The 23,222-nt window shown below is 43.5% G+C and overlaps 2 protein-coding genes across 7 annotated transcripts in view; one reads left to right on the top strand and one right to left on the bottom strand.

The window, feature by feature from the left end:
* Positions 1-2,710, top strand: part of LOC102214067 (transmembrane protein 106C) — a 10,540-nt gene extending 7,830 nt beyond the window's left edge. Inside the window, exon 7 of the mRNA XM_005742055.2 lies at positions 909-2,710. Within this exon, the coding sequence (XP_005742112.1) occupies positions 909-1,074 (166 nt within the window). The 3' untranslated portion in view covers positions 1,075-2,710. The remainder of the gene's footprint in view (positions 1-908) is intronic.
* Positions 2,711-7,615: 4,905 nt separating this feature from the next.
* tns2a (tensin 2a) overlaps positions 7,616-23,222 on the bottom strand; it is a 64,301-nt gene continuing 48,694 nt past the window's right edge. For 5 of the 6 annotated variants that reach the window (XM_005742049.2, XM_005742051.2, XM_005742052.1 and 2 more), the window contains 18 exons: positions 23,077-23,160; positions 21,327-21,439; positions 20,565-20,625; positions 20,132-20,207; positions 19,678-19,807; positions 17,455-17,520; positions 17,093-17,209; positions 15,344-16,915; positions 14,955-15,120; positions 11,237-12,357; positions 11,019-11,150; positions 10,819-10,914; positions 10,646-10,723; positions 10,459-10,536; positions 8,688-8,856; positions 8,534-8,602; positions 8,202-8,231; positions 7,616-7,891 (listed from right to left, as the gene is read on the bottom strand). In XM_005742049.2, coding sequence (XP_005742106.1) covers positions 7,753-7,891; positions 8,202-8,231; positions 8,534-8,602; positions 8,688-8,856; positions 10,459-10,536; positions 10,646-10,723; positions 10,819-10,914; positions 11,019-11,150; positions 11,237-12,357; positions 14,955-15,120; positions 15,344-16,915; positions 17,093-17,209; positions 17,455-17,520; positions 19,678-19,807; positions 20,132-20,207; positions 20,565-20,625; positions 21,327-21,439; positions 23,077-23,160 — 4,297 coding nt within the window. In that variant the 3' untranslated portion in view covers positions 7,616-7,752. The remainder of the gene's footprint in view (positions 7,892-8,201; positions 8,232-8,533; positions 8,603-8,687; positions 8,857-10,458; positions 10,537-10,645; positions 10,724-10,818; positions 10,915-11,018; positions 11,151-11,236; positions 12,358-14,954; positions 15,121-15,343; positions 16,916-17,092; positions 17,210-17,454; positions 17,521-19,677; positions 19,808-20,131; positions 20,208-20,564; positions 20,626-21,326; positions 21,440-23,076; positions 23,161-23,222) is intronic. The other variant, XM_005742050.2, reaches the window with a different exon arrangement.

The following is a 23,222-nucleotide window of genomic DNA, read 5'->3' as shown; positions in this document are numbered from 1 at the left end:
TTGATCAATGGTCATGAGAATTTGCATAATTAAGATTAAGGAACTGACCTCCCAGCCCATTGTTCCTTCAGTGGGCTGGTTTCAGTCATTATGCAAATGTACTGTTTATAAGAGTGGGGAAACCTGCAGTCAGCTGAGACTGAAGAAGTCACTTGGATGAGTGATCAAACGTTTCTCCCACTGAAAGTGCGACGTCCAGATGAATCAACTTTTGGAGATTTACTTACCTGGATGATTGAGCATGCATCAAGACGTTTTAAGCCTAGTCTTACAAGTACAGAGGGCGTCTGCCTCGTGAATCAAAAATGGGAGTTGGTTTCATAGAAGAGGGGCTTGAAAGAAATCACTGAGCTGAACCAGATTTACAGGATTTAAAATCAGGGACAGCACCTATTGCTGTCTGCATGCGCTAGCACATGTGATCAAACTTTTGTCGTGCCGTGCAGTTTGTCAGGGCGAGAACGGCGAGCATAATGGCCCCATAACAGTTATTAAGGGTCAGTTTGAAGCTTCCTGTCTTCAGCTCTCACTGGTTCTGTCTTGTAGCCAGTGGCTTCTGCACGAGTAGTGTAAACACAGCCTTGGATAAGAGATGCTGTTAACATATAAACCACATTGTCAGGGTGAGGTACTTTGGGGAAACCAGGTAACCCACTGCTTTTTCTTTCTTTTCCCAAACCCTTTGATTCTTGTTTTGCAGTCTAGAGAAAAGTCATTTGTGCAGGTGCAGTTTCGTGCCCTGTGGTTCTCGATATCACACTTACAAGTGTGATATCGATATATGTGATATAACTTACTTAATTACTGTGGCAACGTGCTTTTCTTCTGTGAGCAATTAACTGGTTGAGATGTGACAGCAACATGGTAAACAGCCTGATTCTTACATCTCTGTCCTCTCCTGTTTTCAGAACCTCAGTGAAAACCTCGTACATGGTGCGAACGTCCCAGAACAGCCTGGAGGCCTATCGCTACATCGACTGTGGCTCCAACACCACGTACCAGCAGCCGGAGAATTACAAGATCCACTCCTCTGGTGACACAACGGCCCTATCCCTCCGTCACTCACTTCTGTGAGGGGCGCAGATCTGAGACTACAAGGACTGTGTTAGTGTACACTGCAGGATGGACTAACAGCTCGGCAGCAGGGAAATGCTTAATATCGTCTCATTTTCTACACTTGCTAAAAAGAGCCGACATTGACCTGCTGTTATCTCGTGCTCATCCAGGATTTGGCTGTATCTCGGAAAACAAGGGCTCTGACAAGGGAATGTTGTTCTAGCCATCAACAGATAAAGGGTCTTTGATGGACTTGTGAAATGTGGAATTATGGCCTGTAATGTCAAGCTCAGTACTGTGTTTGTGAAATGTTCTTGCCTGACTTCCTGTCCAAGTCCTGAGAGCAGTTTTGCTGTTTCAGAGCAACACGAGTCTGAGTGGAGAACTGAATGAGTCACTAGCAGCGAGCACTCCTTGTGTTGTAAGCAGGACAAAGGTCACAGAAAGCTCTTTCTTTAAGGGAACATTCTCAGCCAGGATGCTATTCGTGTTAATTATGGCTGCAGAGCTCCCTCTCTGTGCTGCTGCTGCAATGTCATTAGAATTCAATCAAAATTCCTTAGTGTGGCTTGAATGACTGTTACACTGTGATCACTACTGACTGTTGTTGGTTTTTTTGTTTATTTGTTTTTGGCAGCTTGAAACTGGTGTGGATTGTAGATATTTTTTAATGGTTCGATAAGTTATTGCTTGCCAAGTCTCATTTGAGCACATCTATAAGGAGAGAGGGATAACATCACATGTTTTCTTCCATTTAACTGCTTTTACTATTCACTTAGTAGAAATCTACTCACAGAATCCTTAATACAGATCCAGTTAAGCTACAAAAAGAAGTCCCATCACCATATACCACATGAGCGCAATTTAAAAATTAAAAACAATGCCTTTAGATAGTGAGAGAGCTGATTATTTGCAGTGAGACATTATTTCCAGCTGAACCCACCAAGCTTTACACATGCAGATAAGGCAGGCTCAGAGAAGACTGTTATAGAGGATTTAGAAAGTGGCCGTACCAATGCTAATAATTATAAAGGTAGTATTTCCTGCTGTATACGGTTCCCTGTGATTCCCACCTCTTTGTGCAGAATAATCTGCAGCGTCCCAACCAGAAGACGGCACGTCCTCTACAATCACAGCCAGGGTTGTGCAGGGAGTGACCGTCTGTGAGACCTGCAGTAATGTTCTGAGACGTCTGAGGGGCGTTTCATTCAAACATCTTCAACTGTAGTGCACACAGTAGATTTAAAAAGGCTGCAGGTATTTGGGCATCAACAAAATCTTCAGCCGCCTTAATATAAAACTGATGTTAGGATTCGAGTTACAGGTGTTCTTTAATGGGTTAATTGGTCAAACTTTGCAATAGAATCTTGCTGTGTGAAATTAGTGTTTTGTTGAAAATTGGTCTTAACAATTAGGATTTGCAGCTGCACTCAGCGTTTACCCTGCTTCTGCCAGACTGACTGTAATAGCGTCACATGCATTTCCTTCTGGTTCGCAGCTTTTCTAACTCCTTGTGTGATGGATTTCAGCACATTCTCACGCTGCCTGGAGGCTGACTGTAACTTTGCCTTTAGACCAGCTTCAGTGTGGAAGCAGTTTGATAGGAGATTGATTTTTACTTTAAAGGGACAAATGCTGTAAATTTCTGAAACATTTTTACCTATTTTGTTTGTGGGTTTTTTTTTTTTTTTTTATTGCACCAATTAACCTTTTGGTTTAAGTTATCAAAAAAAGGAAAAGACATTAAAGGGATTTGTGAATTAATAAAATGAATAATGAATACCAATAATTGTTTTGTTCTTGCCCACCACTTACAGTGGACAGAGTACAGCACGTATGAGCTACATTGCCCAACGTATTCACTCAGCCATCCAAATCATTGAATTCAGGTGTTCCGGTCACTTTCTTGGGCAAAGGGATATAAAATCAAGCAGCAAGCATGCAGACTGCTTCTGCAAACACTTGTGCAGGAATGGGTCTCTCTCAGGAGCTCAGTGAATTCCAGCGTGGTACCGTGATGGGATGCCACCTGTGCAACAAGTCCAATTATGAAATTTACTCACTACTAAATATTCTACAGTCAGCTGTTAGTGGTATTATAATAAAGTGGAGGCAACTGGGAACAACAGCACCTCAGGCACAAAGTGGTAGGCCACGTAAAATGACAGCAGGGTCAGCTGATGCTGAGGCACATACTGGGCAGGGGCCACCTGCTTTCTGCAGACTCAATCACTACAGACCTCCAAATTTCATGTGGCCTTCAGAATAGCTCAGGAATAGTGTACAGATAGCTTCATGGAGTGGGTTTCCATGGCCAAGCAGCAAGGCAAAGCGTCGGATGCAGTGATGTAAAGCACTCCGCCACTGGACTCCAGAACAGTGGAATTGTTTTCTCTGAAGAGATGACTCACACTTCTCCGTCTGGCAATCTGATGGACTGGTCTGGGTTTGGTTGCCAGGGGAACAGTACTGGTCTGACTGCACCATGCCGGGTGTAAAGTCTGGTGTTGTGGGGTTGTATTTTAGGAGCTGCGCTTGAGCCCCTTATTCCAGTGAAAGGAACTCTTATTGGTCAGCATACCAAGACATTTTGGACAATGCCACATGGGAACAGTTTGGGGAGTCCCCTGCCTGTTCCAACATGACTGCACACCAGTGCAGTGCAGTAAGCACAAAAAAACCCACAGATGAGTGAGTTGGTGTGGAGGAACGTGACTGGCCTGCACAGAGTCCTGACCTCAACCTGAGTGAATCCCTTTGGGATGAATTAGAGTGGAAACTGCAAACCACATCAACAGTGTCTGACTCACAAATGGACTTCTGGAAGAATGGTCAGAAATTCCTAAATGTTGTGGAAAGCCTTCCCAGAAGTGTTGAAGCCCAGATCTAAGCGCTGCCTGTTGGTCCCACAGATCAACACGGGGTGTCCAACGTGATTGGGCCCCTGAAATGTTGGGCCAATATCATATTACATCTGCTCATGGGAATAATCTTGAGTACAGCAGTCATGACTGAAATAACGAGTGACACAAGGAGAGTTCGGGTACCACATCACTTCAGTTTAATTCTATTCTTCATCTTCTTCCATATAAAAAGAGCGTAATAACCTTTCCAGACAAACATGTTTCTGTTTTATATCTTATACACTGTCCTATAGCTGCATGTGAAAATATATTACTACATAATAGATCAACAGTCCACAATATATTATCGCTGTAATACAAGTAGTGTTTTTTTTCCTCTACCAAACAAGGCAACACACTAAATAAATGCATAGTAAAAATAAAAGAAGCAATAAGTACAAAAATATAACTGATAAAAAGCTTATTAATACAGGAGTGCTTCATCTTTGGTTAAGTACATCTTTCTTCAGGTCACTGTCTTATGTGTGTGTGTCTTCTCTTTGTTACATATTTGTGTGAATAGCTTTTATACTGCCTTTGGTCATGACATGAAGCAGTTGGAGGGGTGGGGGACAACCCCCCCCCCCAAAAAAAAACCAAAACCAAAACCCCCCAAAAACTAAAAAACCCAGCAAGCATTTCACGGCAATGGTGTGCTTATATCCTATACGTCCTCCCACAACTAGCTTTTTCCCCTTTTCACATACAAGTCTTTAACAGTGGACGTAACAATACCTGCCCGCATATTTACCTGAACACTCTCAACGCACACACACACGCCTCTCCCTAACACATACACTTGTTAAAAGGTAAAAAACCTCACATTCCTTTTTCCTTTCATTAGTTATTCCTCTGTCTGCTTTACTAGAAGTGTATGAGTGGAAAACAAAACGAAAAACAAAAACCCACGATTGTCGATTTCTGATTACACTGATAAACGAGCTACTGAAGGCAGGCGTGACTGTAAATGTGCTGTACATACATGTGAACACCTGAACATCTCAAAGATACAGAGAGTAAATTACATCATCAGGGCTTTGGTCATGGTTTAACAAAGAAAAAAATACATGGTTTTGTATCAGTACAAAATATGAACACCAGTCATTTTTAAAGGAAATCATTATATTTGAATGGTGACCTTCCTTAAGCTTTTACAGCCTATACTGGTGCAAGCACGCATCGTCTTTGTAACTGCTACCACAAAGCCGTTTGCAGCACTTCAGCGCTGTCACTGGTTTACTGGAAACTGGCAGGACTGAGGTCATAAAAGCTCTGCTTAACCATTAAAACGGGCCTGGACCAACAAAGACATTCTGACAGGGTTCAGTGAGCCTGGATACCCACAGTCATGAAGCTCATTATCAGCCAGCTCAGCTAAATCTGGTTTCCCGTCTATTCATCATAGAGCAGGAAAGGAGAGGCCAATTACAAGCCAGTTATAAAATGGTTTGTATCCATGTGTATTTCTGCAATTATCAAGGCTAAATGGCAAAAAAAAGTCTTTAGATGGTATTCAACCATGGAGGACTTCATGGCAACATAAAGGAAACAGTGAGACTAACATAAAACAAATAATTTGATTAGTACAATGGAATAAGATGCTCTTATGAAAGCCTTGAGAACCTATTAATGCTCCTTAATGAAACCGAGGTACCATAGATTATATTAAAAAAAGAGGACTTGGACAATCCAGATGGACTTTAAACTTGTATTCTCTCTCATGGCCAGTAGGGGGCGAACATCAGATTCAAATATACAACTCTTAGAGAAACCGACCCTTCCTCTGCCTTGATTCAAGAGCTCAGTGAACGTTCAACAGAGTTTCTTTTGTCCTATCACCCCCAACTGGTCGCAGCAGACGGCTGCCCCTCTCTGAACCCGGTTCTGCCAGAGGTTTCTTCCTGTTAAAAGTGAATTTTTCCTTCCCACTGTTGCCAAGTTGCTGCCTCACAGGGTTGGTTTGATTGTTGGGTTTCCTCTGAATTATTGTAGGCTCTTTACCATATAACGCGCCTTGAGGTGACTGCTGTTGTGATTTGGTGCTATATAAATGAAACAGAATTGAAATTCCCTTACAGGTTTGTGATATCAGTTGGAAATTTTAGCTCTCCTGCAATAATTTTCATTTTGTAAATTACGGTACTATTTAGAGTGAAACAGGTGATAAAGCAGGGCATACTTTTCTGGGCTCAGTCTTATGACTGAGAAGTAATAAGCCTATGGACGTGGAGTATCCTCTGTCCTCTTATCCAAGTATTGTCTAAATGAGGCTTCACAACACTAGTCCTCTCACCTCAAGATCCATATATGGGATACAAAAGACAAATGTGACCCAGGGCCTCTGGACTCTGGAGCCCTGTTTCGGCTGCTTCTGTGTAGGTCAAATAGGCCACTTGTAGCTACAAAAAACCTAAGACAGGTAAAAGTGAGCCGACTTTGTGATAGTGCAAACCTAAAGGTAGCTTGCTTCGTGATAGCAGCCCTTGGTAGATGCTCGTTTGCTTTGTTGGAAAGCCATTTCCTCTGAAGCCTCCTCAACCTTGGAGTTGTGACACTGTACATCATGGCTTGTAAAAGACACAAATAAACAACCAGAAGGGATCTCACACTGATTTTAAGTTGGCTTTAAACACTCAACAACATTCCTCATCACAAAGGCACAGAGTCATAAATAGGGATGGGTATCGTAACCCGGTTCTTGTTGAGAACCGGTTCCCACTGTTTCAATTCCTTGGAATTGTTTGCCATTTTTGCAAACGATTCCTTTATCGATTCCAGTCGTCCCGAAGGACGTCACCACGTTGCGGAGCGTCATTTACCTGGCAGGAAACACGGAGCCTAAGCGGCTCAAACGCTCAAAAGTTTGGTCATACTTTACGAGAACGGATGACAACAGGGCAACTTGCAATACTTGCAAAGTAGATATTTCATTTAAGGGAGGAAACACTACGAATATGCAAAAGCATTTGCTCACAAAACTCGCGATGACCTTAAATGAATGTCGTGTTTTTAATTTCGCTCCGGACTCGTGAATCTCAACCCAGCAGCAGCGGTAACGTTTGCACGTCCTCTCCCGTTAATGTGGCAGGTAAACAGTGCATATTATGTTAGCGCTATCTGCCTTCTTACAAAACCTGCCATTACTGTGCGTTTAGTGACCATGATGAGAGAGACAGACAGAGTCTGGCTCAGATGCTGGCAGTTCTCGCTGCAGTCTACCGGTAGCGTCTCCTTTCAGGCCAGGATAGTCACTGCTCGGTGACATTCGTCTAAGTTTGTGGTAAAAGGCTTGAACCCATTTGCCACAGCAGATGCCCCGATTTTCGGTAAGTGAATGTGTTTAATTGTTGGCAGGGACATTACTGGATATTCTTGTGTAATTGCTACAGAATAATTTATGTTACACTTTGTTATTGCTACAGAAGAATATTTATTTTATTATTTTGCATTTACATTTTTTTCCTGGGGACCCTGTGACACCCCATTGAAGAGCCGTAGGCTGTGGATCTCTTAAGATCTCACTGTTGGGTTTGTAAGGCCATGCTACTCCTAAATTTCTACCTTGTTCAGATATAAAACAAAGTTCTAAGCTAATCGACCTTAGTGTTCTCCTTTTTTAAAAAGAATCGATAAAGAATCGATTCGTTAAACAGAATCGAAAATGGAATCGGAATCGTGAAAATCTTATCAATACCCATCCCTAGTCATAAATGAACAGTAACGGCCTTGGCAGAGTGACTGTATATGTTGCCCATGCCTCTTTCTCAGAGTGTTTTCCTCTCTTTGTCTCCCTCTATCGGCGCTGAGACAGCATGACCTTGTTGATGAAGTTGACGATGGCAGAAGCAGGTTGGTCGGGGTCCAACTCAGCAAATAAGTGGCAGACGTTCTCTGCCGTGCTGCCGGGCTTCTTAGCGACAAAACCAAACACCCTGAGATGGGAAGGGTGGAGAAAAAAAGAGAGGATGTGAAAAAAGGAAGAGACAACAAAAAGAGAAGCAAAGGCAATCACACAAAGACTCTTGAGTTTGTCCAGTCTGTGACAACCTACTGCGTAAAACTACCATGAAACAATTAGTGTAACGTATGGCGTGATCATGTAGGACTTATAATTTACTAATTAAATCATCAAAAGTTTGCAGGATAAATTTTGCCAAGATGCACACACAGTTTGATGCCATGCAGCGGCATACACACGTCTATACTTCCTGTCAGCCTTTAAAACACAAACAGAGCACTTACTTAACAGTTGTGTTGTCTGAGTTAGTCCACCTAAATCCAAGAGACAGACAAAGAGAGAGAGACAGAAGACTCAGGCGTGCACATTCACACAGGCAGAGCTGCCAAACAAGCTGATGCATCCGCAGCCTCGGCCGCAGTCCGCATGCTCGCGTCTCTCGTGGACGCTCACGCACATTCATTAGCCCCACACGGGTACAGACTCACGCAAGGACTCAAGGCAACGAATGCAATGAATGATCATGATGCAGTGAGTTCCTGCTATCTGTTCATTAGCGACGGTTCTAACTAAGGCTACAAGACACAAAGATGTCTTTTTCTTCTGAGTTTCCCACCTCCTGTCCTTTGGATCGATGCTGCTGAAGGTCACACTATTCACTGCGTAATGTCTCCTGAAGAAAACTCTGGAAGAAGACAGACGTGGAAAGAAGTGCCAAAATTAATGTAAATAGTTTTCTAAAAATAAGAATCCAGGGGGGAATCTCTTACCTGCGCTGGTTGTCGGTCAGCGTGATACCCTGTGATGTCACTTTGAACTGGACGACTGTGGCAGCAGGACGCGGGCTACGACCCAATGTGGCATCTGTTGCCTTGGCAATGGCCTGGGGGCCCGTCAGGGACTCTGTTTCCACAGAGTTCAGATAGAGGACGTTACAGGCTGAGGGAAGAAGGACAGCGAGGTCAGCGTGTTGACCACAGACTGTATACGAACAATGGACGTATAGAAGACATCGTGACATCACTGGTTTATGGAAATGCATTTTGAAACCTGTCCCTTAGCTTCGCAGCCATCACCGCCTGCTCGTTTCTGGAGTAAAGTCGGGCATTTTAACATGGCAGACTTTTGGAAGCACACTCAAGTGTCCATTCAAGGAACAGCAATTTAAAAAAGAAGAAGAAAAGAATTAAATCCAGGAATAATATGATTGTAAAACATACAAAAGAAGATGATTATAGCCAATATGCTAATGAGAAAACGAAGGTTTTGTTGTGAATCAGTTCCAAAGATGAGGCGCAGCACAGTTAAAGGCTCTGACACCCGTGGTCTTAAATCTGTGAGCAGTGAGAAGAGCAGCTGAAGCTGAGCAGAAGGAGTGTAAGGATGAAGGAGGTCTGAAAGGTATGGCAGTGCCGAGTCACTGAGTCATTTGAAAATGAGAAGCAAAATCTTCTTTTGGATCCATTGAGAAATGGGGACCCAACGCTGGATGAAAATGGGTGGTAATGTCACTTTTATTGCCACTGAATTTGAACCATCATCCTAGTGGTGATGCCCTGTAGGCAGGAGGTGAGGATAGTAAGGGGAAGACAAGTTCTGGGTTTTATAGACCAATACAGTTGTGTGTCATCTGCATAAAAATGAAACTGTAAACCAAAGTGATGTAAGATATTTCTGAGAGGATGAGTTATAAATAGCAGGGGTCCCAGCACTGATCCCTGTGTGACTCAGGCTGATGGAGAGTGAACAGTCTAGCCTTGAACAAACTGTAAACCACTGAAGGGCTGCGTCACTAAATCCAGTGTTAGCCAGTCGTTCTAACAGAAGACGACACGATGTGGTGTCAAAAGCAGCTCTGCGGTAAAGGAGGATGCTGAGAAGGCCAGCATCAGATATGAGGAGGTCGTTTAAGAGCTGTTTCAGTACTCAGCTCAGAGGCTGTTATTAACTAAGCAGGGCTGGAGTTGAGATGTTACAGTGGGTTCGAGAAGAATTCAGCTGAAAATGGATGTTGGAAATATTACTGGAGAATAAATTCTGGAATACTGCACACTGTGTCATGGAGGCGAGATGAGAAGTAGTTTCTGTGGGCTTGAATAGCTTGTGTACAGTTTGAGTAATATGATGATTCGGCAGTATGTAGAGCATTCTTATTGAGGAACAATGAACAAGTCGAATTTTCTTCGACAGCCGTTAGTTACTGGTCGACTGTTTGGCACTTCCTCTTTGGCTTCCTCTTTTTTTAAACCGGACAGAAGTGCTTGCATTTTCTCTGGTGCATCTATTCCTTGCATGTTACATCATTTCTCAGCCAGGCTTTATGTCCAGTATTGCATCAGTTTCCTATTATTTGACCTGTGCAAAGGTTTTAGAAACTGAAAATTAAAAAATGTGACGTTATAGGAAAGAAAAAAAGTACCAATTTGGTACTTATTTTGTAATCTAAAAAATAAGATTTAAACTCTAAGAGTTTGCACTTAACTGTTCATACATGAATACATAACACAGTGTGTTTCAGGAATAGAGAAAGAGAGAACTTACCGGCTCCCTGCTTCAGCAGGTCAGCAGCTGTGCTGATGTTACTGACTGGTTGAACCTCCTGCACCTCTCCTATGAGATCTGACAACAGACAGATAAACCATGAATTATATCTGATAGATTACAAAATACCTTGAAACACATGATTTATTTATTTGAAGGCCTGTGTGGCCTTCAAATATTCCATTACCCTTCTCAAGGATTTTAAGAGCACAGGGCAAAGAGATGGGTGTGATGGAGTGCTGGTAAACGAGTGCAGACAGACTCCCTGTGAAAAAACAGAGGAAATCATTAATAGATCTGAGACAGCAAGGTGCACAGGAATGCCCATTTCTAACTGGAAATAGATGGAATGAAACGTACCAAAGTAGGGCTCGTTCTGACAGCCTTTAATCTTCACTCCTCGAGGACTAGTTTCAATCAGAAAATGTCTCACCAGCTGCTCCAGAGGGTCGCTCACTGTAAAAGCAGATTCATAAAAAGTTATAACGGAACAAAAACAGAGCAGAGGGACAAATCTGTCAAAATGAGACATCTATGTGATGGAGGCAATCATTTTTCACCTTTGTTGCTGTGGTTGCTGACATTGGGAGGAGGTGTAACCACCTTCAGAGCCAGCCCATAGGCTCCCTGGAACGAGTTACTATCCCTGATTAGGAAAGTGCCGGGCTCCCTCTCCTTCAGTGCTGCGATTGCTGTGCCCAAGCACAGTGATAATTTAGGAAATGTACTTATGTAGGCTTTTGAAGAAAAAGAAACAAGTATGGACTAAAGAGCTTACCTTGCTCTCTAGAGATGCTGGGCTTATACCAAAACTTGGAACTATCCTGGACAAACTTCACACTGACCCCGTTTGCAGTTTCTGCCTCTACTTGGTCATTTTGGTCAGCAGGGGGTGCAATTTCCCCCACCGTGGGAGAAAACGTGACGTGGTGCTGATGCTGAGGAGCAGTGGAGGCAGGCACGTGACCCACAGCTGGCTTTACCCCATTGCTAGGTGAACCCGAATGTCCGGGCAAATGCCGCTTCTCTGGCAAGGGGGGTTGAGGGTGAGGAAGAGGGATGGAGATTGTGGTGTAGCTCGAATAGGATTGTGGGGTGTGAGGAGAGTAGCAGGGCCTCTTGTTGGTGTCCACAGCTGCACTGTGCTCCGTGCTGGCTTGGTAGTTGTGATGTGGGGGCCCGTGCGTGTGGTTTAGGTGGTTGTGGGGGTCGGACCCACTCAGCATCAACCTTCTACCCAAGGTGGCGAATCCGGGAACTGGTGCATCAGACACAGGGGAGCTGTCCATGCTGCTGGGCCCAGGCTGTGGGGATGATGGTGCAGGAGAAGATGTTGGGTTGGTGGTGCTGGTGTGTTTAGGAACCTCTGCGTGAGACTCCCTGGTCGGATAGGATCCATTAACCAGTGCTACAGATGGTCCCACAGAGCTGGTAGCTTGGGTGTGGCTCTGAGGCTGTGACATTTCAGATGGTGGACCACCAGCTCCTGCAGGAGAAAAGGTCTGCAGTGGGCCAGCGGGATGAGGGTGTGCATCTGATATAGGAGAGGTATGGACAGGGGAAGAAGGTGTCTGGCAGTATGCTTGGTTTGTGGTGGTTGGTGTCACAGAATCACGAGCTGAGGACATATCTGAGCTACAGTGCTGCTGTTGAGGAGCAGCTGGCGACATGTTTGTTGGTGCAGGGCACTGATTGGTGGATTCTGTTTGTTTCGGTGAGGCTGTGTGTGACTGTGCTTCTTTGGTGTGTGGCTCCAGGCGCTCTGTGCTGCTTCTTTGCCTGTCTGGTGATTCCTGGATGACGTTAGTGTGACAGTGGGCCTCGTGAGTCTGGGGAGCCTCGTAGTCACTGATGATGTCTGTGGTTCGAATATCATACTCTCTCCTTCCTGGACTGGGGCTAAAATGGACACATGTGAGTATTATTATTATTAAAGACTAGCAATTCCTTCACTGTAATATCAGAGTGAACTCTCATACATTAAAAACACCTGAGCGATATACTGTATATGTAAATTAATCAAGAACAAATACAAACCCAAAGCCCCCAACACGGGCACCCTGCGTGAAATGCTTGAACAGAAGAAAATCCCCTTTTCTTTCAACAACAGTCTGTAAATTAGAGTTGGGCAGATCGATACACTGGTATTGGTAATAAATTGATACTAGGGCGTCAGGGTGATTACTTTGTTTCCATCCAGTTCAGTATGTAGGACACTGAAATGTGTTTTTTCTTTTTGGAGCATGACAAAGTAAACCTCAAACATCCACTATGAGAACTAGGGCTGCTCAATTAATCGAATTTTAATCACGATTACGATCTGGGCTTTCAACGATCATTAAAAATGACTGAGCCGATTATTAGCCCCTCCCTCATTTATCCGCGACACCTTAAAGGCCGGTCCGTGAAAATATTGTCGGGCATAAACCGGTCCGTGGCGCAAAAAAGGTTGGAGACCGCTGATTAAGAGGACCCGAGGGAAGCTCGGAAAGCTAAGCAGAAGTTATTTGGAGAGTGACTGCCGTTGGTTGAAAAGAGTCAAAAAAACAAAAAAACTTCAGTGGTGTTGCACACTATTTTATATTATTTTTTAAAGTCATTGTTAACCCTTTAAAGCTGGTCAGAGCAGCACGCTCCGTTTTGCGTAACTATTTTTAAATCCCTGTAGAACCTGAACTGTGTAAGCTAGCGCAATAATTTGTTTTGCATATGAAACCGGAGGAGTTGTACTTACATCTGATGCCATCAGCTTGTCCTCGGTCACGGTTTCGTTCCACATATAGCTTTGCAAAAACTGCATAAAAAGCGCTTGCAGGAACAAAAACATAATATTCCAGAAACACGCTTTGCTGTTCCTATCAGCTGTTCGTAACACTTCCCACAGTGAAATGATGCACCTGCTGTTTTCTTTGCAAATTTGCATCATAGGATTGTTTTTTGTTTTTCCTGCAGTATATAAAAATTGCTGTATCTCCAAAATAAAACTATGAAGACACTCAAAATAAATTTCCTGTGGTGGGAAACTATTTTTTGCAACTTTATTGTATTTAAAGTTTTGAGGGATAAACCTCTTAAACTTCTCCAAGTAGAAGTATATGTAAACAAAACAAAAGCGATTTTCAATTCTTTTTGTAGTTTATTGCACTTTTTTGCAATTTATGTAATTACTATGGACTTAATGCATACATATTATTAAAATATGGGCTATAACAGTTGTATTGATGTATAGCAACTTGAAATGCTCCCACAAATGGCACTACAACATGTAAAAAAAATAAATAAAAATAATATAAGCTCTGGTGGACTTGGTTCTATAGTAGGTCTTAAAGGGTTAAATAAATATCGTCAAATAATCGTGATCTCAATTTCAGTGAAAATAATCGTGATTATCATTTTTGCCATAATCGAGCAGCCCTAATGAGAACTATCTGAACCTTTGTGTGTTGACTGTCACGTTTACTGTTATTTTTACCCCACATTTAACCTCCTGGGACCTGGTGTCCCCATATGTGAACATCACATTTTGGGTTGTCTAGACCAAAATACTACATTTTGCTCTACAAGGGCCTGATATCCACTTACCAGGACATTATATTGCCACTGTTCTATCAAAATTTAAAGTGAATGTCTTCATATGTGGATCTCTTTTTCTTAGAAACAAAAATTAGGTAAAAACAAACAAAGTAATTCTTTGTTTTTACATTCATCAGGTCCCAATCAGCCCAAATAGCAAAGAGATATTAAAAATGCATGCCATGAAAGAGTTTGGGTCTTCGGAAGTTAAACAACAGAAGCTGACCCAAAGTCGTAGTATGTGGTTTAGCACTGTCTTGCTGAAATATCCAAAGCCTTACCTGAAAAAGATTTGATCTAAATTGGAGGATAAGCTGCACTAAAATGTGTATATACCTTTAAAGTGATAGCACCTTTCCAGATGTGTTAAAAGAATAGGGAGTGCTACACAGCGGTAAACATGTTACTAATATTTTTCTTAAAATTGTACTTTTTTATTTTTAAACAGTTTATTATGTGTCTTATTGTGAATAAAATTTGAGTGTATGAGACTGCAAATCCTGGCATTCATTCCAGACTGTTTGGGAACTGGGGTTGTATAATCGGACTCCTGCGCATCGGTCTGGCTTGTGCTCTGATCAGAATTAAAGTTTTAAACTGTACAGTAACAGTTCATTTGAGATTTTACAGTAAAGACTCCAGGATATTAGCGAGTGATCCCAAAACAAGCTGCATGTTAGCTGGCACCCCCGCTCCTTCATGGCGTCTGACCGCTCTGTTCTGTGCTGTGTCTTCATCATACTTTCCCCATGAGCCATGCCACCAAATATAAATTCCAATAGAAAGAAATAAGCTTTTGACTATGGTGTTCTAATTAGACTAACATTATTTATGATTCACTGTCATAGCTACATATTTATTTCCACTACGGTTGTGAGAAACAGCTCATCCGACACTACCAAGGTTGGGTAGCAGTGGAATACCTTTCCTGTGTGCGTAGAGGGCTGCTGGTGTGAACGGGAGTGGGCGATCCAGACATGTCGGATGGTGTGGAACACGCGGCATGGCCGTTTCTGTGCACCCTCTTAAAAGAACCATGGGTAATGTGATCCCTCCAGCCCACGCTTTCACCAGAACTACGGAGGCCATCTGACAGAGGATGGAAACAATGAAGCATTTTTACTAAAAATGACCTCAGTAAACAGCATCAGCTGTTACTTAGTTAATATGTTCCCAGCTGATTCTTATGCAAGTTCCCTGTAAAAACCCAGTCTGTGCTTAAGGCATGTATCAAGTTAAAACCAAATTTTCAGTGCATGCTGTTCCTCATTATTCCTACATTACTGAGTGTTTTTGTTTTAATGTGACTCACCAGTGTGTGAGTCAGAGCTGTATGACTGCTGTGAGTCTGGATGGTGATGATGGTGGTTGTGGTTATGCTCTGCTGGTCCGCTGCTATGGCCGCAGTGGCCCATCACAGCGGAAGCAGGAGGCAGCGGGGATGTGGACTCGGACTGGTAGCCTGAAGCGTAGCCCCTGCTCTCAGATGGCGAGGGTTGGTAAGGTGAGCAGGGGCACACCTGACGTGGTGTCTGGTAACCGCTGCTGCTGCTGCTGTACTTCATGTCCAGGTGGGAATGAGCGTGGGACCTCGATGCCTCTGGATAAGCTGGGTGACCTGATGGCAAGGGGTCAAAGGTAAAGGCTAGAAGATCTTGGCCCTGTGGGCCATAGGAGGCTACGGTGGCTCTCCTGTGCCAATATTCAGCCTGTCTGTCCCTCTCCCACTGCAGCTCCGCCTCCCTGTCTCGCTCCCAGTGAAGGGACAGTTCTCTGCCTCGTCTCAGCCCTGGGTCCCTCTCCCAGTGGAGCTCTGACCCCCTGGGTAACTCCTCCCTCGTTCTCCTAAGCCCCACCTCCCTCTGATGAAGCTCCGCCTCTCTGTCCCAATGGAAGTTGTCGCCACGCTCCATCCTGAGGGTGTGATAGGCCACCGAGTCCTCTCTCCTCATGCTGCAGTCTCTGCAGGGACAGCCAGAGGGCGGCAGACCATCCATTAGCATGATGTCATGGTAAGTAGGGCTGGTGGCTGGTTTCTGGTGCTGGTGGGGATGGTGGTGGCTGTGAGGTGGAGGAGGGTGGTGAAAGGGTGTGTACTCATCTTCCCGATAGCAAAGGCGACCTGGGGCAGACATAGGGTGGTGATGGGGGTGGTTGTGAGCATGAGGGGCAAGGTCTGCTGATGGGTAAGGACAGGTATGACGGGATGACGGAGCCTCTGAGCAGGAGCGGTGCAGGTAGTGTGGCGAGCCACTCTGACGGTCCCACACCAGATCTGGAGGTGGGAGGGACTGGTGGGAGTGGGGGCTATAGTGTTGGCACAGATCCATGTGTGATGGTGGAGCAGCGGGGTTGGGGCTAGCTGAAGGAGGAGCCCCGTGATGGCCGTTGGTCCCTGGAGCCCGATCGAGGCAGTAGCCATTAGGCATGAGAAGGGTGCGGTCGCATCCTGGCTCTGCACAGCGCTGCGACCGGTAACCATCCCGGCAGGAACATGACCGACTGAGCCTCAGCGTGCCCGTTCTCTCAGACTGAATAGAATCTCCATCATCCAAAATGGCGGTCTCTCGCTCTCCATCTCGGCTTCCCTCGATGCCGCCGAGAAGACGTTCGAGCTCCTCCCTTTCCTGTCTGGTGGGCGGCGGCGGACGATTGGACTCCTCCTGATGGTCTGGATGGATAGAAGACTGGTTCAAATGGAGGGAATGTGCTGAAAGGCCGGAGTCAGAGCCTTGGGTGATGCGGTGATCGGGCCTGTCTTCTGCAGCTACTCCCCCTGCGATGCTGCCGTTGGCTGAGGTGAGAGAACCAGAGCCTGGACCTCGCCGCTTCTTTATCTGAGCGTAGAGGCTACCATCCAGAGGACCTCTGGTGTGGGCAATATCTACGACGCAATGATAGATAAACTTAGTTTTTAATCTCACAATAAACATCAGCTACTGTTGGAGCTTTAGTAGACTTAAGTATACTTGAACTCTGTCTTAATAATGGCTAGCACCATGAGTGCTGCTGTTAAAGGCTTCTACCGCTCCACCATGACGACTATGAAGACATCGGTTACCTTCCAGGCTATCCTGGTATCGCTGGTTAAAATTTTCATAGGAATCCCAGCGAACCACGGGGTCAGCGGTGTTGTAGTCCACTGTGACAGCCGGATCATTCTTGTGGTATTCACGGCCTGAGAAGACATATATTACCGTGTAGTTCTGTTCCTCAAAATATAATCAAAACATTTTTTTCCTTTTTGTAGGAGCCTATCCCAGCACAGGGCTAACAAACAAACAACCATTCATACTCACAGTCACACCTACGGGCAATTTAGAATCACCAGTTAACTTAACCCCACCAACTGTATGTCTTTGGACTGTGGGAGGCTTGATTACTTATTATTATTATCCCCCCCAGAAGAAACTGTGAACTAACCTTTGATCCGCTCTGGTCCGGAGGAGAAGACAAACTCCACTGTGGCATCAGATGGGAAACGCTCATCTGGGGAGGAGGAAAAAGGATATTCCCCACGATCAGGATAAATATTTTTGTTCCTAGCTTAAGAAATATACCCACAGTCTACAAATATACATGATGCATTGAGTTTTTCCTTTCCAGTCACCTTTCTCACTCACTATGTATTAACAGACCTCTCTGCATTGAATCATATCTGTTATTAACCTCTGTCTCTCCTCCACAGCATGTCTTTACCCTGATCCCTTCTCTCACCCCAACCGGTCGCAGCAGATGGCCCCGCCCCGAAGGTTTCTTCCTGTTAAAAGGGAGTTTTTCCTTCCCACCATCGCCAAAGTGCTGCTCATAGGGGGTCATATGATTGTTGAGTTTTTCTCTGTACCTATGAAGCGCCTTGAGGTGACTTTGGTTGTGATTTGGCGCTATATAAATAAAATTGAATTGAATTGAAATATCGGCGTAATCTCCACATGAGATCCAGATTCATGAAAGCATACTGGTGCTTTTGAGACATGTAGAGTATATCTGAAGGAAACAAACTGCTGCTTCAGGATATCAAATACACTAATGCGTTTCACAGATGTGTTTGGAGTTGTATTTACCCACAGTCATGTGTTCATGTGTAACGGATCGACTGCCACAGAGCTTTAAGAACATGCTTCCACACATATTCTGTCATTTCAGGGGGAAAAAAACGACGAGGAAATGAAGTAATGAGCATATTCATTATGGGCTTAAGCAGCAGATAAGCACTTATTAGATATGATTCAATCTCTCTGTGGGATATTTGGCGATGTACGGTATAGCACAGCTCACACTCACTACCCTCTCCTCCAGCGAGCTGCTATTATATCCTCAATGGGGATTAAGCTACTACTATTGTGGGATTTATTTAACCATGACATTAAGAAGCCAAACCGCTGTGAATATATTCCCACAATGCCAATTCAAAGAGCTGCTATTATGTCAGTTAGTTGTAAGTGGTGATTATCCAACCACCACTAACAAGTCGTGCCAGAGTGACAATTTCAAAGTATCCACAGAAGCAAAATCGGGCATGTAGGGAGCTTTATCATTTGTTTCTGAATGTTTAAAGTGAGATTATTTTTATTCTAAGCTAATTCCAAAAAGCTGGGATGCTGAAATCTCATAAACTGATAAAACATAGCATAAAACACACATAATTAGGTTAACTGGCAACATGACAGTAACATGAATGGGTATAACAAGAGCTTCTTAGAGAGGCAGTTTCTCAAAAGTAAAGCTTGAAGTGGTTCAACAATCTGAAAAGCACAAACTATGGGACTTTTTTAGAATAACGTTTCTCAACATAAAACTGAAATCCGTGTAAATGTCATCATCTACAGTACATACAGTACAAAATGCACAGAAATGTCTGTGTGCAAGCGAAAAGGCTGGATGTACATATTGGATAACAGTGATTTTTGGGCTCTCAGCTGACACTGCATATTACTGGCTCTTTTGCTATTATCAATATAATATAATACCTGCAAATTTTCTACTTATCACTTCAGTTTCTCAAACTTTGACCCATCAGGCGGTGCTCTACACAGTGTGCAGGGGAACCTGCAAGCTTAGAAGCTACCAAACACAAAACGCCAAAGAAATGTGATCCTGATCAAATTCAGTCAAGTGAAGCCAAGCAGACCTGACTGTACAGAAATCTGTGGATCCATTTGTCACGATTTCTATTTAACATCTTCATTCTTGAATCAATAATTTTAAAATATGCCACCTAAATTTTAATAATGTGGACTGTAAAGTCGCTGAACTGAAAAACAGGCATGCAGCTACAGCAAAATGTGTTTCTTTGAGCACAAAGCAAAGAAAAGTAAGCTTCATTTTCATGTGCAGCTAGTTTTGTGGCAGAATAGGCTGCATAGTCCAGATAAACAACATCTTTTATTTTCTTTTTTCTAAAATGAAAATTCCTGAATTGTCATTTTGCTTTAATTAGCTTAAATTTTAGAGTGCATGCACTTTTACTGGACTGCACATACTACATGTAGCTGTCACAATCAGGGTTTTGAAACAGGTTCCTCTGAGTTGTTACGGTAACCTTCTTAGAACTATAATCAGAGTGCTGTATTTAAATGCTAATCATTAATAATCATTAAATTAACGCCGCCAACGAATTTCCCAGAGTGGTCCAGAGTGACGCACCAGTACACGCTTCGTCCAGCTCCCCTTTGCCAAACCACAGCTGGGATCCGTGGATGGTGCAGGTGTGGAACTGCAGCCTGAACACGGTGTCTCTGTCAGCACTTTGAGCTCGCCTGTGGTAGCACTTGACCTGCAGAGGGCAGCAGAGAGTGAGGAAGAAGAGCTGCAGAATAAAGTGCATGTGGGATAATGACAGCTTGGCGCAGTAAATAAAGGGATTTGTGTTCCACATGAGTGACACCTACAACTTTGGAAATGGCGGAGCACACAAAACAAATTATGACTCCGTGTTAACAAAGGGAAAAGAAACTTTTCCAGACCAAAATGTATATTTTAGAGATTTTACCACAGTTGTTTCATGTTTGTTGAGCATAAATTAAGTCATTTAGCCATAATCCCACCCCCACCCATAACTGGGGGCTTCTGGTTGTCATTTCCTTCCCATATGACTCACCATGATGTCACCCTTTAGCAGCAGTGCTGGTTCAATGGTCACACACAGTCTTCTGCCTCCAGTGCCTTGAAGGTCACTGTGGACAATAAAGGGTACACAAACGAGCCTGTTACGTATCCACGGAAAGCATGGGGGTGTACATGGGGGTGTAAGGAGTGTGAAAGATCGATTGTTTACACTTGTTTTATACTACCACAATCTGTGACCATGTTCTCTCAACACTTTTAAACCTGGAAAAAGCCTTGAGGTAAAAATGAAAACATGATAGGAGGCGGAGTAAAGGAGAAGAAACGCATCCCTTTACTCCCGTCTCTTTAATTACGCTGTGATGATGCTGAAACTTCAGCGCATGAAAGAAAACATCCCAGAGCAAACAAATACATTCAGCTTATCCGGGCTATCAGTTGGCCTCACGACAGAAAGATAGACTCACTATATGCCTGAAGTGTAGACCAACTGCATGGACTGGTAGATTTTCAAGAAAGGGTAGTAACCTGGAAAGAGGAGAGAGAGATTTTAGACATGGCAGGCACTATCAGCACGAAGACAGGAATGCGCTGACTCCTCGTGGACTCGATCATCAGATTAACGTGTGTGGGTAGAGGCTGTATGTGACCGTGCATGTCATCTGCATTCAATAACACTGTCCCAGCACCTAGCCAAGAAAAACATGGCGCCGCATGTGCATTTTATCTGCGTAAGGAAGCAGAGTGAGGACGGACTGGAGATAATCAGACAGGAGATTAGATACCTCAAGTCTGTTTACACTTTTCTCACTTGTATTTTACCTCTCACCCTGAGGGGTGAACTGCAGTTCCTCCAATGGCCACTTGAGGCCATCCCCAATGCCTGACTTCGACCATAAAATGAACACAACTACAGCAACGATTCGGATCTCTTCAGCTAAACAAATATACATTTAGTATTTTATAATAATCCAGTTGGATTTTGTTTTGGCTTTGATGTTAGGCTTTGCTGAACTGGACCTCTCGACTACGTTTGCTCAGTTGACACCTTTTCAAGCGCATGCCTTTTTTAAAATCTAAATAGACAGTAATGCTCAAACTGTTAAAACTGAAGCTTCAAAATGCAGAATCAAAATTCCACACTGAGTATGAGAGAGAGATTTGGGGTTAAGAACAGGCAGAAATACATTTTTTATTCAGTGATTTGGCCAAAAGGTCAGGAAACACACCTCCTTCCCCCTGGAAGTTGGGGAGCGACGGGATGAGTACTTGATGAAGGAAGAGAGGGCTGCTGTTCATCTTGATCGCCCCAGACAGAAGGCCTCCAAAGTAATATATATACCTGGAATATAAAGAGGGATTATGAGAAGTTCTTATCATGGAAAATTACATTTACCACCTCTGAGGACAAATGATAAATGTAAAACAGCCGCTGAGCCCTGCTGCTGTCAGACAGCCCCCAACAGCGGAGAGCCAGGTACGAAAGCAGCAAGAAATATCTAACGCCGGCTGTGTGGACTCCACGTTTCCATTTCCCATCTGTCTTCTTGTCTCCAACACAGCTGGAAGTGATTCGATATTCCTTAATCAGTTGTCATTTCCTTGAGCTCTGTGTTGGCCTTTAATCGTCGTAAGACGTGAGTTTCTTTTAAAAGTATCTATGTGTGAAGCTGCACACTCAGCAGGCAAAGAGCTCAACTCAGCAGTTCTCCAAAAGAAGCGGGCAATCAGGTGACAAATATGAAAGGAAACTAATTCAATAAGAATTTTGCAGACAAAATAAAATTATTATGGTACTGTGCTGACCTCAAATTGAATCTGTTTATATAATTGAAGGTAAAAATGACTGGGAGTATTACATTTTTCATATTCTGAAGTAAGACAGCACAACATCAGAAAAGCACCTTAAATCCAGTTACAGCATGTACATGGACAGTTTGTTGATTAGAAGTATGAAATGTTCCCTCTGTTTAAAGCGGATTGCACCCTACACAACTTCTGGCTCTAGTTTCTTTTTGTAAACATACAGAAATACATGTTATATACACATAAAGATGAGTCAGAAAATGCTAAACTCTTTCCTGAAGTATTAACATTTTATTAAAGGGGACATATATGTAGAGTTTTGGTAGAGTAGCTCTAAATGATTCACACTTCTATATCTTATGCTGGTTGGACCTTCCTGAAACCCATGGATTCTCCCTCTCAGTGAAATATCCCCTTTTAGCTCCTGTATTTTTAAAAAGCACCCGCCTTCAAATTCCACTTTCTTCTAAACGTAAGCTTCCTGAAGAGCTGCACCTGGTGCTTGGTAGTTGGGTGCTCTGTGCATGCTGCAGATAACCGTGTAAAAGTGTCAGCTCATCGCATCAGTAGAAGCCAGTATTCAGGGCAATCTGAACCCTGAGACCTTTGCTCACAGGGATTCATTTTATACAGGATTATTTGAGTATTTGGGGATGGAATTATTATTATTAATATCCAATACTGTAAAATTAGATATTTGGCAGAAAATAAGGAAAAACTAATGAGGTCCCCTTTAGTGTCTGGGGTAAGCGTACTTACTATTCTGTCAAAGGGAAAAGGATTATATTCCATCTAAGGAGCCAAATTCACTTTTTTATTCAATTTACAAGCTCCATCTTTCTTTCATTTCACCTTTTAAAATCATTTTCATACTAGGAAAAGCATGATTATTACTAACAAGATTGACAATAGCTGTGTTGTTCTATTTAAATGCCCAAAACTCTGACAGGGAGCCAGAAGCTGAGGCAGCTAAATGATATGGAGCTCTGATTCATTATATTATTTGTTGAGCTATAAATCCAATCCAGAATCCTAAAATACATTTCTTTCCCCTAGAGGATGGAAGGATGATGCATTTAATAACTTTAGTATGACGTGGGAAACCCACACTCACCACTTCTCCCCACCCCCACACCCACTCATTTTCCACTCAGATCATCCCGTGGCCTCTACCTGTTTTGGGACGGCTGGAGAGACGAGGACACCTTATCTTCACAGAACTTCCTCATGGCAAGAGTACTGAGAGCCTGGTCCGCCCTGTAGATGAATGCACAAATACACACACACACACACACACACACACACACACACACACACAC

Source organism: Pundamilia nyererei, unplaced genomic scaffold, assembly GCF_000239375.1.
Source record: "Pundamilia nyererei isolate P.nyererei 1_Seehausen unplaced genomic scaffold, PunNye1.0 scaffold00116, whole genome shotgun sequence".
Classification (NCBI taxonomy): domain Eukaryota; kingdom Metazoa; phylum Chordata; class Actinopteri; order Cichliformes; family Cichlidae; genus Pundamilia; species Pundamilia nyererei.
The sequence above is the reverse complement of the archived record's forward strand: the minus strand, read 5'-3'. Positions and strand labels throughout refer to the sequence as shown.